At 54.7% G+C, this 14,038-nt stretch overlaps 1 protein-coding gene across 1 annotated transcript; it reads left to right on the forward strand.

The window, feature by feature from the left end:
* The first annotated feature begins 186 nt into the window (after positions 1-186).
* On the forward strand, positions 187-3,931 carry fosab (v-fos FBJ murine osteosarcoma viral oncogene homolog Ab). The gene is made up of 4 exons (XM_070871363.1): positions 187-457; positions 1,827-2,027; positions 2,544-2,651; positions 3,139-3,931. Exons 1-4 carry the CDS (start codon positions 326-328, stop codon positions 3,640-3,642), a joined length of 945 nt encoding a protein of 314 aa, XP_070727464.1. The 5' UTR covers positions 187-325; the 3' UTR covers positions 3,643-3,931.
* The last annotated feature ends 10,107 nt before the right edge of the window (positions 3,932-14,038 follow it).

The following is a 14,038-nucleotide window of genomic DNA, read 5'->3' on the forward strand; positions in this document are numbered from 1 at the left end:
CACCCCGGGGCTGGTGTGAGGGTCGTGGGTTGCTGCTGCGGGCTGCGGGCGCTGAGCTGCGGCCTGTGTGCCGGGAGCCGCAGGGGTGTGGGTGTGGGAGAATCCCCCCTCGCTCCCCCCGCTGTCCCGGGGCGGGTGGAACAGTCCGGCCCGCGTCATTCACTCGCCGCTCTATAAATAGAGCGGAACGGCGGCGGAACAACACAAACTGCTGGGAGGCAGGGGGAGCACCGTGAGAGGCAGCGACACACACCGGACCGCCAGAGCCAGAGCCAGAGCCAGAGCCAGAGACACGCCGGGACACCACCCCACGCACCGCACCGCCATGTACCAGCAGTTCCCCGCAGATTACGACTCGGCTTCTCGCTGCAGCAACTCGCCCTCCATGGGAGACCCGCATTACTACTCGCCCGCCGACTCCTTCTCCAGCATCGGCAGCCCCGCCGGCAGCGCACAGGTAGGCAGCCGGTCCCGGAGCTCAGCGCGGTCAGTACCGGGGGTCGTCCCCCCCCTCATCGCCCCTGCTCCCCCCCCCTCATTGCCCCTGCTCCCCCCCCATTCCCCCTGCTCCCCCCCCCCCCCATTCCCCCTGCTCCCCCCCCTCATCGCCCCTGCTCCCCCCCCCTCATTCCCCCTGCTCCCCCCCCATTCCCCCTGCTCCCCCCCCATTCCCCCTGCTCCCCCCCCCATCCCTCATCCCCCCCCCATCCCTCCTCTCCCCCCCCCCCCCCCATCCCTCCTCTCCCCCCCCCCCATCCTCCCTCTTCCTCTCCCCCCCCCCCCATCCCTCATTCCCCCCCCCCCCCATCCCTCATTCCCCCCCCCCCATCCCTCATTCCCCCCCCCCCCCATCCCTCATTCCCCCCCCCCCATCCCTCATTCCCCCCCCCCCCCCCATCCCTCATTCCCCCCCCGGGTTGTAATCGGCTTCATTGATAAATCCGCCCCATTGATGGAGACTCCAGACGCGTCTCCTGCGTAAAGCGTGACGTCTGGGGAGCTGGTGACGTTCCCTGTCCGGGCCAATCGGCGGCGGTTTATTAATAGCCCTGGTCCCGCTCGGTCACTCGCGGCTCCATTCACAAAACCGCCGGACAGGGGGCGGTATCTGACCCCTGACCCACACACTGTCACACACAGGGACAGGAGTGGGCCACCCGGCCCCCCGAGCCAGCTCCCCATTCAGTAACACCATGGCTGCTCTGATCCTAGGCTCAGCTCCACTTCTCCCACCTCCCCTCCCCGTAAACCCCCCTCTCCCCTCCCCGCAACCCCCCTCTCCCCTCCCCGTAACCTCCTCCTCCTCCCCTCCCCGTAACCTCCTCCTCCCCTCCCCGTAACCTCCCCCCTCCACCTCCCCTCCCCGTAACCTCGCCCCTCCACCTCCCCTCCCCGTTCCCCCTCCCCGTAACCTCCCCCCTCCACCTCCCCTCCCCATAAACCCCTCCACCTCCCCTCCCCATAAACCCCTCCACCTCCCCTCCCTGTAACCTCCCCTCCCCGGCACCTCTTTTCCCCCCCCTCCCCGTCACCTCTTTCCCCCTCCCCGTCACCTCTTTCCTCCCCGTCACCTCTTTCTCCCCCCCCTCCCCGTCACCTCTTTCTCCCCCCCCTCCCCGTCACCTCTTTCCCCCCCCCCCCCGTAACCCCCCCTCCCTGTAACTCCACCGCCCCATAACCCCCCACATCTGTCTACACCTTAAATATTTGTCACTATTTTACACTCCAGTTTCTAGTTATGGGGGGCCACAGTTGTTGGGGTTATGCTCGGGGTTTTGGGGTTGTCAGGTTGAGCTGTGTCTGACCCTCTGCCTTTTTGTCCCCAGGATTTCTGCACCGAGCTGAGCGGCTCCTTTGTGCCCACAGTGACGGCCATCAGCAGGAGCCAGGACCTGCAGTGGATGGTGCAGCCCACCCTGCTCTCTCCCCGGGCCTCGGGCCGCACTCATCCCTACACCCCCGGACAACACGCCTACCCCAGGCCGCTCGTCTCCAGGCATTCAGGTCGGAGGGGCAAAGCTGAGCAGGTGAGACCCAGAGCTGGACACTAGGGGGTGAGACTGGGTGTTGGGGAGACTAGATGCTGGGGGATGAGACTGGATGCTGGGGTGGGGGGGTAAAGAGAATGGACATGGGGGGATTAGACTGGTTGCTGGGGGGGGGGGGAAATAGAATGGACGTTGGAGGAGGGGGGGGGAATAGACTGGTTGCTAGGGGGGAGGGGGATGAGACTGGATGCTGGGGGGGTGCGGGGGAAGAGAATGGACGTTGGAGGAGGGGGGGGGAATAGACTGGTTGCTAGGGGGGAGGGGGATGAGACTGGATGCTGGGGGGGTGCGGGGGAAGAGAATGGACGTTGGCGGAGGGGGGGGGGAATGGACTGGTTGCTAGGGGGGAGGGGGATGAGACTGGATGCTGGGGGGGGGGCGGGGGAAGAGAATGGACATTGGCGGAGGGGGTGGGGGAAGACTGGGGAATGGGCACTGGGAGAGACTGGGCCAGCAGTGGGACACCGCACTCACTCTCTGCCATTCTGTTGACAGCTGAGCCCCGAGGACGAGGAGAAACGGACGGTCCGCAGAGAGCGAAACAAACTAGCCGCTGCCAAATGCCGCAATCGCCGGCGGGAACTGACCGACACTTTGCAGACGGTGAGTCCCGATCTGGGCCGGGGGCTGGGGAGGGGGACTGGTGTTGGGCGTCCGGGGGATGGGAGCGTGACCGGCGGGGTGGAGAAACTGGTTTATCAGGAGTGGGGTCTGGACCCAGTGAGACTGGCCGTTTGGGGATGGGAATGGTTCTTGGGGTCCCTGTTCGGGGGGGGGAGGGGGGAGGAAGGGGAAGGGACGGGTAAACGGGCGGACTGGTGTTGGGGTTTGGGGCCCGGTGCAGCCGCGATACTGAGCTGAGTTTGTTGGGTCTATTGGGGGTTGCGGTCCAGGCCTGGTAGGACTGGCGATGTGGGGAGGGGCTGGTGTTGGGGGTCCTGAGTCGGGTCGCGGGGTGGGGGAGCTGTTGTCTATGGGGGGTCCTGGGGGGAGATGGGGTCTATGCGGGGGGGGGGGGATGCTGTGGTTTATGGGGTCATGGTCCGGGCCCAGCAGAGTCCCGATACTGAACTGAGTTTGTTGCCCGCAGGAGACGGAGCAGTTGGAGGCGGACAAGACAGGCCTGCAGGCCGAGATCGCTGAGCTGCTGAAGGAGAAGGAGAAGCTGGAGTTTATCCTGGCCACCCACCGGCCACTCTGCAAGGCCCTGGAGCTGGAGGCGGGCCTGGGGATTGCGAGCCCGGCCCAGCCCCAGGCACCAGCCCCGACCCAGCCTCAACACCCGCCCGCCCGGCTCATCCTGGGCCTGGAGCAGCTGCCCGAAGACCTGGTGCTGGGCGGTGGGCCGGACTCGGGCCGCTCGGTCCCCGATGTGGATTTGATCAGCCTGGCCGACTGGGAGCCGCTGTACTGCGGCCTGCCGGCCGACTGCGAATCGCTTTGTACCCCGGTGCTGACCGCCACGCCCGGCGGCTCCTACACGTCCTCGTTCGCCTTCACCTACCCCGAGGCCCAGCGACTGGGGCTGGGCACGGCCGGTGGCAGCGACCTGTCATCCGACTCACTCAGCTCGCCCACCCTGCTGGCCTTGTAGCCCGGGGAGCGAGAGAGGGGTGACTCTCGGAGACCCCAGCCCCGGGGAGAGGGAGGGGAGCCTGGAGACCCCCGGCCCGGGGAGCGATAAAGGGGAGACCCCTGGCTCGGGGAGCGAGCGACGGGAGACCCCCAGCAACATCAAACGGCCGACTGTGGGTGCTCGATCATGTCTTCAGTCTGACCAACTACTGTATGTTTCTGCAATATGGTGTCTCACTTAATATATAAATATATAAATTATTTATTGTAAAGTTTATTTTCTAATAAAGAATATGTGCCCTGCTCTTCATCCTGTTCACTGGTCTTGAATATTGACATCAGTTTTCCATGAAAACGTTTATTTAATTTATTTCTAGAGATGGATTTATATTTTATATTTTCCATGTGATGGATTCCAAGTGTTTGCCTTGTGGTAACATCAATAAAATGATTGAATCACAAACTGCTACTGTTGTTCTTGACTCGACTCTATCTGTCGCTTCACCATCTCTGGGTTCCGCGTCCACTGCAGACAAGTGAAGGCACAGAGATGCCTGTCAGGTGGTATTGGGCCATTGGCACTGGGCTGCGAGATTGTTAGTCTGGTAACATAACCTCGACACCACTGTACCCGGTATGCAAAGTGACCTTTGAGTAGTGCTGACCGATCTTTTCCATCCAATAGCATCTCATCCACAAGGCCCCTCCGACAGTGCGGCGCTCCCTCAGTACCGCCCCTCCGACAGTGCGGCGCTCCCTCAGTACCGCCCCTCCGACAGTGCGGCGCTCCCTCAGTACCGCCCCTCCGACAGTGCGGCGCTCCCTCAGTACCGCCCCTCCGACAGTGCGGCGCTCCCTCAGTACTGTCCCTCCGACAGTGCGGCACACCCTCAGTACTGCCCCTCCGACAGTGCGGCGCTCCCTCAGTACTGCCCCTCCGACAGTGCGGCGCTCCCTCAGTACTGTCCCTCCGACAGTGCGGCGCTCCCTCAGTACTGCCCCTCCTACATGTTGAAGGTGGAAGATACCTGTGCTTGGGTTTTTTTTTAACGTGGGGTGACCGTTGCACACCAGCCACCACACGGGCTTAACAGAGCGAGGTCTTGGTCCAGTGGCAAGGATTAACCAAGACAACTGGAGACCAGCTCTGCTGTGTGGGCTGGCCCGTGCTGCCCCTGGGCCCTGAACTCACGCCTCACCTGGGCCCCGATCACATTGCTCTACAATCTCTCGCCGCTCCTTCACCCCGACTTCACCGTTCCTGCTGTACCTGCCCACGCTCCAATCACCGACCTGGGTTATGGTGATGGCGACGTCCAATCCAGTTGCCACCTTCACAGCCGTCGCCCCCCCCCGGACCTGCTCGCGCCATACCTTGTAGTGATATACTCATTTTATGGTCCCGACCTGCCGCTGGTGTTATATTGGGCCCTGGTGAGACCACACCTGGAGTATTGTGCACAATTTTGGTCTCCTTTCCTGAGGAAGGATATACTTGGCATAGAGGGAGTGCAACGAAGGTTCACCAGACTGATTCCTGGGATGGGGGCATTGTCCTATGAGGAGAGATTGAGTAGACTAGGCTGATATTCTCTGGACTTTAGAAGAATGAGAGGTGATCTCATTGAAACATATAAATTGTTAACGGCTTGACGGGGTTTGATCGGCTTAATGCTGAGGGAATCTAGATACAGGGTCACAGTCTCAGAATAAGAGTTGATTATTTAGGACTGAGATGAGGAGAAATTTCTTCACTCAGAGGGCGGTGAATCTTTGGAATTCTCTGCCCCAGAGAGCTGTGGAGGCTCAGTCTTTGAGGATATTTCAGACAGAGCTTGATAACATTTTGGAAACGAAGGGAATCGAGGGATATAGGGTTAGTGTGGGAAGGAGGAGCTGAGATAGAAGATCAGCCGTGGTCTTGTTGAATGGCAGAGTGAGCCTACTCCAGCTCCTAATTCTTAAGAACATATGAACGGGACTTGGTGCAAAATAGGACACAGACTGCCGAGGTTTGCACTAGTTGAAGTTTCCGGAGGGTGCAAGGTGGGAGGCCGGCCAGGGGTGCGTTGGAACAGTCGAGTCTGGAGCAGCATTTGAGCGGAGGCGGGGTGGAGACGGGCGATGTTAAGGAGGTGGAGGTCGGCCATCATGGTAATGGAGAGGGTTTGGGGTCAGAAGCTCAGCTCAGGGTCAAATAGGACACAGGTAGCAAACGATCTGGTTCAGCCTCAATGGCCAGGGAGAGGGATGGAGTCGGTGACTAGGGAACGCAGTTCGTAGTGGTGACTGAAGACAATAGCATACTTCAAATGCACTTTGGATTTCACAGAAACATAGAAAATAGGTGCAGGAGCAGGCCATTCAGCCCTTATAGCCTGCACCGCCATTCAATGAGTTCATGTCTGAACATGCAACTTCAGTACCCCATTCCTGCTTTCTCGCCATAACCCTTGATCCCCCGAGTAGTAAGGACTATATCTAACTCCTTTTTGAATATATTTAGTGAATTGGCCTCAACAACTTCCTGTGGTAGAGAATTCCACAGGTTCACCACTCTCTGGGTGAAGAAGTTTCTCCTCATCTCGGTCCTAAATGGCTTACCCCTTATCCTTAGACTGTGACCCCTGGTTCTGGACTTCCCCAACATTGGGAACATTCTTCCTGCATCTAACCTGTCTAACCCCGTCAGAATTTTAAACATTTCTATGAGATCCGCTCTCATTCTTCTGAACTCCAGTGAATACAAGCCCAGTTGATTCAGTCTTTCTTGATAGGTCAGTCCCGCCATCCCAGGAATCAGTCTGGTGAACCTTCGCTGCACTCCCTCAATAGCAAGAATGTCCTTCCTCAAGTTAGGAGACCAAAACTGTACACAATACTCCAGGTGTGGCCTCACCAAGGCCCTGTACAACTGTAGTAACACCTCCCTGCCCCTGTACTCAAATCCCCTCGCTATGAAGGCCAACATGACATTTGCTTTCTTAACCGCCTGCTGTACCTGCATGCCAACCTTCAATGACTGATGTACCATGACACCCAGGTCTCGTTGCACCTCCCCTTTTCCTAATCTGTCACCATTCAGATAATAGTCTGTCTCTCTGTTTTTACCACCAAAGTGGATAACCTCACATTTATCCACATTATACTTCATCTGCCATGCATTTGCCCACTCACCTAACCTATCCAAGTCGCTCTGCAGCCTCATAGCATCCTCCTCGCGGCTCGCACTGCCACCCAACTTAGTGTCAACCGCAAATTTGGAGATACGACATTTAATCCCCTCGTCTAAATCATTAATGTACAATGTAAACAGCTGGGGCCCCAGCACAGAACCTTGCGGTACCCCACTAGTCACTGCCTGCCATTCTGAAAAGTACCCATTTACTCCTACTCTTTGCTTCCTGTCTGACAACCAGTTCTCAATCCATGTCAGCACACTACCCCCAATCCCATGTGCTTTAACTTTGCACATTAATTTCTTGTGTGGGATCTTGTCGAAAGCCTGCTGAAAGTCCAAATATACCACATCAACTGATTCTCGCTTGTCCACTCTACTGGAAACATCCTCAAAAAATTCCAGAAGATTTGTCAAGCATGATTTCCCTTTCACAAATCCATGCTGACTTGGACCTATCATGTCACCTCTTTCCAAATGCGCTGCTGTGACATCCTTAATAATTGATTCCATCATTTTACCCACTACCGATGTCAGGCTGACCGGTCTATAATTCCCTGTTTTCTCTCTCCCTCCTTTTTTAAAAAGTGGGGTTACATTGGCTACTCTCCAATCCATTGGAACTGATCCAGAGTCTATGAAATGTTGGAAAATGACTGTCAATGCATCCACTATTTCCAAGGCCACCTCCTTAAGTACTCTGGGATGCAGACCATCAGGCCCTGGGGATTTATCGGCCTTCAATCCCATCAATTTCCCCAACACAATTTCCCGACTAATAAGGATTTCCCTCAGTTCCTCCTTCTTACAAGACCCCCTGACCCCTTTTATATCCGGAAGGTTGTTTGTGTCCTCCTCAGTGAATACCGAACCAAAGTACTTGTTCAATTGGTCAACCATTTCTTTGTTCCCCGTTATGACTTCCCCTGATTCTGACTGCAGGGGACCTACGTTTGTCTTTACTAACCTTTTTCTCTTTACATATCTATAGAAACTTTTGCAGTCCATCTTAATGTTCCCTGCAAGCTTCCTCTCGTACTCTATTTTCCCTGCCCGAATCAAACCCTTTGTCCTCCTCTGCTGAGTTCTAAATTTCTCCCAGTCCCTGGGTTCGCTGCTATTTCTGGCCAATTTGTATGCCACTTCCTTGGCTTTAATACTATCCCTGATTTCCCTTGATAGCCACGGTTGAGCCACCTTCCCTTTTTTATTTTTACGCCAGACAGTGATGTACAATTGTTGTAGTTCATCCATGCGGTCTCTAAATGTCTGCCATTGCCCATCCACAGTCAACCCCTTCAGTATCATTCGCCAATCTATCCTAGCCAATTCACGCCTCATACCTTCAAAGTTACCCTTCTTTAAGTTCTGGACCATGGTCTCTGAATTAACTGTTTCATTCTCCATCCTAATGCAGAATTCCACCATATTATGGTCACTCTTCCCCAAGGGGCCTCGCACAACGAGATTGCTAATTAATCCTCTCTCATTACACAACACCCAGTCTAAGATGGCCTCCCCCCTAGTTGGTTCCTCGACATATTGGTCTAAAAAACCATCCCTTATGCACTCCAGGAAATCCTCCTCCACCGTATTGCTTCCAGTTTGGTTAGCCCAATCTATGTGCATATTAAAGTCACCCATGATAACTGCTGCATCTTTATTGCATGTCCGGTGATTGTGAAAGGCGCTATATAAATACAAGTCTGTCTATATTTCTTTCTTTAAAATTTCTTTCAAATTTCTTTATTTCAAATTTCTACTCATCCAGGACTGTATGTCAGATAAGCAGCATGCTAAATCAAAGGCAGCGGAGGGGTCGAACTGATGGTGAGGTAGATCACGCATGTGTATGTGTGTGAGTGTGTGTGTGTGTGTGTGTGAGTGAGTATGTGAGTGTGTATGTGAATGTGCAAGAGTGTGTATGTGTGAGTTTGTGTATGTGAGTATGAGGGAGTGTGTGTATGTGAGAAAGTGTGTGTGTGTAAGTGTGTGTGTGAGTGTGTATGTATGTGAGTGAGTGTGAGAGTGTATGTGAGTGTGAGCGTGTGAAAGAGTGTGTGTGTGAGAGTGTGTGTGTGTGTGTGAGAGGTATGAGAGTGTGTGTGTGTGAGAGCATGTGTGTGTGAGAGGGTGTGAGTGTGTATGTGAGAGGGTGTGAGAGTGTGTGTGTGAGTGTGTAAGTATGTATGTGAGTGAGTGTGAGAGTGTATGTGAGTGTGAGCGTGTGAGAGAGTGTGTGTGTGAGTGTGTGTGTGTGAGAGGGTATGAGAGTGTGTGTGTGTGAGAGCATGTGTGTGTGAGAGGGTGTGAGTGTGTATGTGAGAGGGTGTGAGAGAGTGTGTGTGTGTGAGCGGGTGAGAGAGTGTGAGAGTGTGTGTGTGTGTGAGAGGGTGTGAGTGTGAGAGAGTGTGTGTGTGAGTGTGTGTGAGTTTGTGTGTGAGAGTGTGTATGTGTGAGGAGGGTGTGAGTGTGTGTGTGTGTGAGAGTGTGTGTGTGAGAGGGTGTGAGAGTGTGAGAGTGTGCGTGTGAGAGGGTGTGTGAGAGTGTGTGTGTGTGAGAGTGTGTGTGTGTGAGAGTTTGTGTGTGAGAGGGTGTGTGTGTGTGTGTGTCTGTGTGAGTGAGAGTGTGTGTGTACTCTCCAAGTCCCAGATCCTCAGTCCTCTACCCTTTCCACACCTTCACCCTGTTAATCTACTTTCAGTCAGAGCTCGTGTCTGTGGCTGCTTTGTCATTCTGACGCACGAACCAGTGAGGTCACTGGTAGCCAGCTGTGGAATACCATTCGCACCTCCTGATAGGCTGATCTGCCACGAGTCAGTGACCAATAATGTGCCTGTTCTGCTCCAGCACAAATAAACCACCTGAGCCCATCCCACCTGCCTGAGACGTGCTGTGTGACAGAGTGCCCGGTGAACGTAGCCATCCGTAGGTGTGTCTCCTCCACGCCCAGCACTGGGGCAGGCCGTGTCCCTGGCACTAAGCCTGTGTGTACACAGTGCACGCCACGCCCAGCACTGATGCAAGAACTGCAATGTACTCTGCTCCCTCAGCTCATACCTGAATAACCTGAACTCCACAGGGACCTGATGAGTCTGATTGCACAAACACAGAGAGGCAGACCATTCCTATTCTACAGAGCACCGGGGAAGGGGCAATTGGAAGGGAATGTGCCCGGGTCTGTCCGGTGTCAGTGATAACTACATCCTACCTCCACATCGCTCATGTCCACTGCACAAAAGTTCAACTACTTAAATAATAACACTTCATTTCAATGTAAACACATTGTCAGCAAGTAGCCCAGAGACTGTCAGTAAATGCCTGTCCAATGGGGTACAGAGCCATCGCGATCAGAACGGTGCCCCAAGGAACTTGTGCCCCAATAATTGCCCCGGGGACCCTGTACCCCAGTAAATGTCCTGGGGGAACCTGTACCCCAGTAACTGTCACTGCCCCAGGGAACCTGTACCCTAGTAACTGTCCCGGGGAACCTGTACCCCAGTAACTGTCACATGGAACCTGTACCCCAGTAACTGTCCCGGGGAACCTGTACACCAGTAACTGTCCCAGGGAACCTGTACCCTAGTAAATGTCCTGGGGGAACCTGTACCCCAGTAACTGTCACTGCCCCAGGGAACCTGTACCCTAGTAACTGTCCCGGGGAACCTGTACCCCAGTAACTGTCCCAGGGAACCTGTACCCCAGTAACTGTCCCGGGGAACCTGTACCCCAATAACTGTCCCAGGGAACCTGTACCCCAGTAACTGTCCCGGGGAACCTGTACACCAGTAACTGTCCCAGGGAACCTGTACCCTAGTAATTGTCCCGGGGAACCTGTACGCCAGTAACTGTCCCAGGGAACCTGTACCCCAGTAACTGTCACTGCCCCAGGGAACCTGTACCCTAGTAACTGTCCCGGGGAACCTGTACCCCAGTAACTGTCCCAGGGAACCTGTATCCCAGTAACTGTCCCAGGGAACCTGTACCCCAGTAACTGTCCCGGGGAACCTGTACCCCAGTAACTGTCCCAGGGAACCTGTACCCCAGTAACTGTCCCGGAGAACCTGTACCCCAGTAACTGTCCCGGGGAACCTGTACACCAGTAACTGTCCTGGAGAACCTGTACCCCAGTAACTGTACAAGAGAACCTGTACCCCAGTAACTGTCCCAGAGAACCTGTACCCCAGTAACTGCCCTGGGGAACCTGTACCCCAGTCACTGTCCCGGGGAACCTGTACCCCAGTAACTATCCCGGGGAACCTGTACCCCAGTAACTGTCCCGGAGAACCTGTACCCCAGTAACTATACCGGGGAACCTGTACCCCAGTAACTGTCCCGGAGAACCTGTACCCCAGTCACTGTCCCGGGGAACCTGTACCCCAGTAAATGTCCCAGGGAACCTGTACCCCAGTAACTGTCCCGGAGAACCTGTACCCCAGTAACTGTCCCGGAGAACCTGTAACCCAGTAACTGTCCCGGAGAACCTGTACCCCAGTAACTGCCCTGGGGAACCTGTACCCCAGTAACTGTCCCGGGGAACCTGTACCCCAGTAACTGCCCTGGGGAACCTGTACCCCAGTAACTGTCCCGGAGAACCTGTACCCCAGTCACTGTCCCGGGGAACCTGTACCCCAGAAACTGTCCCGGAGAACCTGTACCCCAGTAACTATCCCGGGGAACCTGTAACCCAGTAACTGTCCCGGAGAACCTGTACCCCAGTCACTGTCGAGGGGAACCTGTACCCCAGTAACTGTCCCAGAGAACCTGTACCCCAGTAACTGCCCTGGGGAACCTGTACCCCAGTAACTGTCCCGGGGAACCTGTACCCCAGTAACTGCCCTGGGGAACCTGTACCCCAGTAACTGTCACGGAGAACCTGTACCCCAGTCACTGTCCCGGGGAACCTGTACCCCAGTAACTGTCCCGGAGAACCTGTACCCCAGTAACTATCCCGGAGAACCTGTACCCCAGTCACTGTCCCGGGGAACCTGTACCCCAGTAACTGTCCCGGATAACCTGTACCCCAGTAACTGTCCCGGAGAACCTGTACCCCAGTAACTATCCCGGGGAACCTGTACCCCAGTAACTGTCCCGGAGAACCTGTACCCCAGTAACTATCCCGGAGAACCTGTACCCCAGTCACTGTCCCGGAGAACCTGTACCCCAGTAACTGCCCTGGGGAACCTGTACCCCAGTAACTGTCCCGGGGAACCTGTACCCCAGTAACTGCCCTGGGGAACCTGTACCCCAGTAACTGTCACGGAGAACCTGTACCCCAGTCACTGTCCCGGGGAACCTGTACCCCAGTAACTGTCCCGGATAACCTGTACCCCAGTAACTGTCCCGGAGAACCTGTACCCCAGTAACTATCCCGGGGAACCTGTACCCCAGTAACTGTCCCGGAGAACCTGTACCCCAGTAACTATCCCGGAGAACCTGTACCCCAGTCACTGTCCCGGATAACCTGTACCCCAGTAACTGTCCCGGAGAACCTGTACCCCAGTCACTGTCCCAGATAACCTGTACCCCAGTAACTGTCCCGGAGAACCTGTACCCCAGTAACTGTCCCGGAGAACCTGTACCCCAGTAACTATCCCGGGGAACCTGTACCCCAGTAACTATCCCTGGGAACCTGTACCCCAGTACCTGCCCCAGGGACGCTGTGCCCCAGCAAATGCCCCAGGGACACTGTACCCCAGCAACTGTTCCAGGGAACCTGTACCCCAGTAACTGTCGGTGCCCGGGGAACTTGTGCTCCAGTAACTGTCCCGGTGGAACCTGTACCCCAGTAACTGCCCCGGGGATCCTGTACCCCAGTAACCGTCCCATTGACCCTGCACCCCAGGAACTGTCGGTGCCCCAAGAACCTGTACCCCAATAACTGTCCTGGGGAACCTGTACCTCAGTAATTGCCCCGGGGAACCTGTATACCTGTAACTGTCCCAGGGACTCTGTACCCCAATAACTTTACCCCAGTATGTGAAGAGAAAAAGATTAGTGAAGACAAATGTAGGTCCTTTGCAGTCAGAATCAGGTGAATTTATAATTGGGAACAAAGAAATGGCAGACCAATTGAACAAATACTTTGGTTCTGTCTTCACTAAGGAAGACACAAATAACCTTCCGGAAATATTAGGGGACCGAGAGTCTAACGGGAAGGAGGAACTGAAGGAAATCCTTACTAGTCAGGAAATTGTGTTAGGGAAATTGATGGGATTGAAGGCCGATAAATCCCCGGGGCCTGATAGTCTGCATCCCAGAGTACTTAAGGAAGTGGCCCTAGAAACAGTGGATGCATTAGTGATCATTTTCCAACAGTCTATCGACTCTGGATCAGTTCCTATGGACTGGAGGATAACTAATGTAACCCCACTTTTAAAAAAAGGAGGGGGAGAGAAAACGGGTAATTATAGACCGGTTAGCCTGACATCGGTGGTGGGGAAAATGCTGGAATCAATTATTAAAGATGTAATAGCAGCGCATTTGGAAAGCAGTGACAGGATCGGTCCAAGTCAGCATGGATTTATGAAAGGGAAATCATGCTTGATAAATCTTCTGGAGTTTTTTGAGAATGTAACTAGTAGAGTGGACAAGGGAGAACCAGTGGATGTGGTGTATTTGGACTTTCAAAAGGCTTTTGACAGTGTCCCTCACAAGAGATTAGTGTGCAAAATTAAATGATATTGGGGCTAATATATTGATGTGGATAGAGAACTGGTTGACAGACAGGAAGCAAAGAGTAGGAATAAATGGGTCCTTTTCAGAATGGCAGGCAGTGACTAGTGGGGTGCCGCAGGGTTCTGTGCTGGGGCCCCAGCTGTTTACACTGTACATTAATGATTTAGACGAGGGGATTAAATGTAGTATCTCCAAATTTGCGGATGACACTAAGTTGGGTGGCAGTGTGAGCTGCGAGGAGGATGCTATGAGGCTACAGAGTGACTTGGATAGGTTAGGTGAGTGGGCAAATGCGTGGCAGATGAAGTATAATGTGGATAAATGTGAGGTTATCCACTTTGGTGGTAAAAACAGAGAGACAGACTATTATCTGAATGGTGACAGATTAGGAAAAGGGAAGGTGCAACGAGACCTGGGTGTCATGGTACATCAGTCATTGAAGGTTGGCATGCAGGTACAGCAGGCGGTTAAGAAAGCAAATGGCATGTTGGCCTTCATAGCGAGGGGATTTGAGTACAGGGGCAGGGAGGTGTTGCTACAGTTGTACAGGGCCTTGGTG

This window comes from Pristiophorus japonicus, unplaced genomic scaffold (genome assembly GCF_044704955.1).
Source record: "Pristiophorus japonicus isolate sPriJap1 unplaced genomic scaffold, sPriJap1.hap1 HAP1_SCAFFOLD_246, whole genome shotgun sequence".
Classification (NCBI taxonomy): Eukaryota; Metazoa; Chordata; class Chondrichthyes; family Pristiophoridae; genus Pristiophorus; species Pristiophorus japonicus.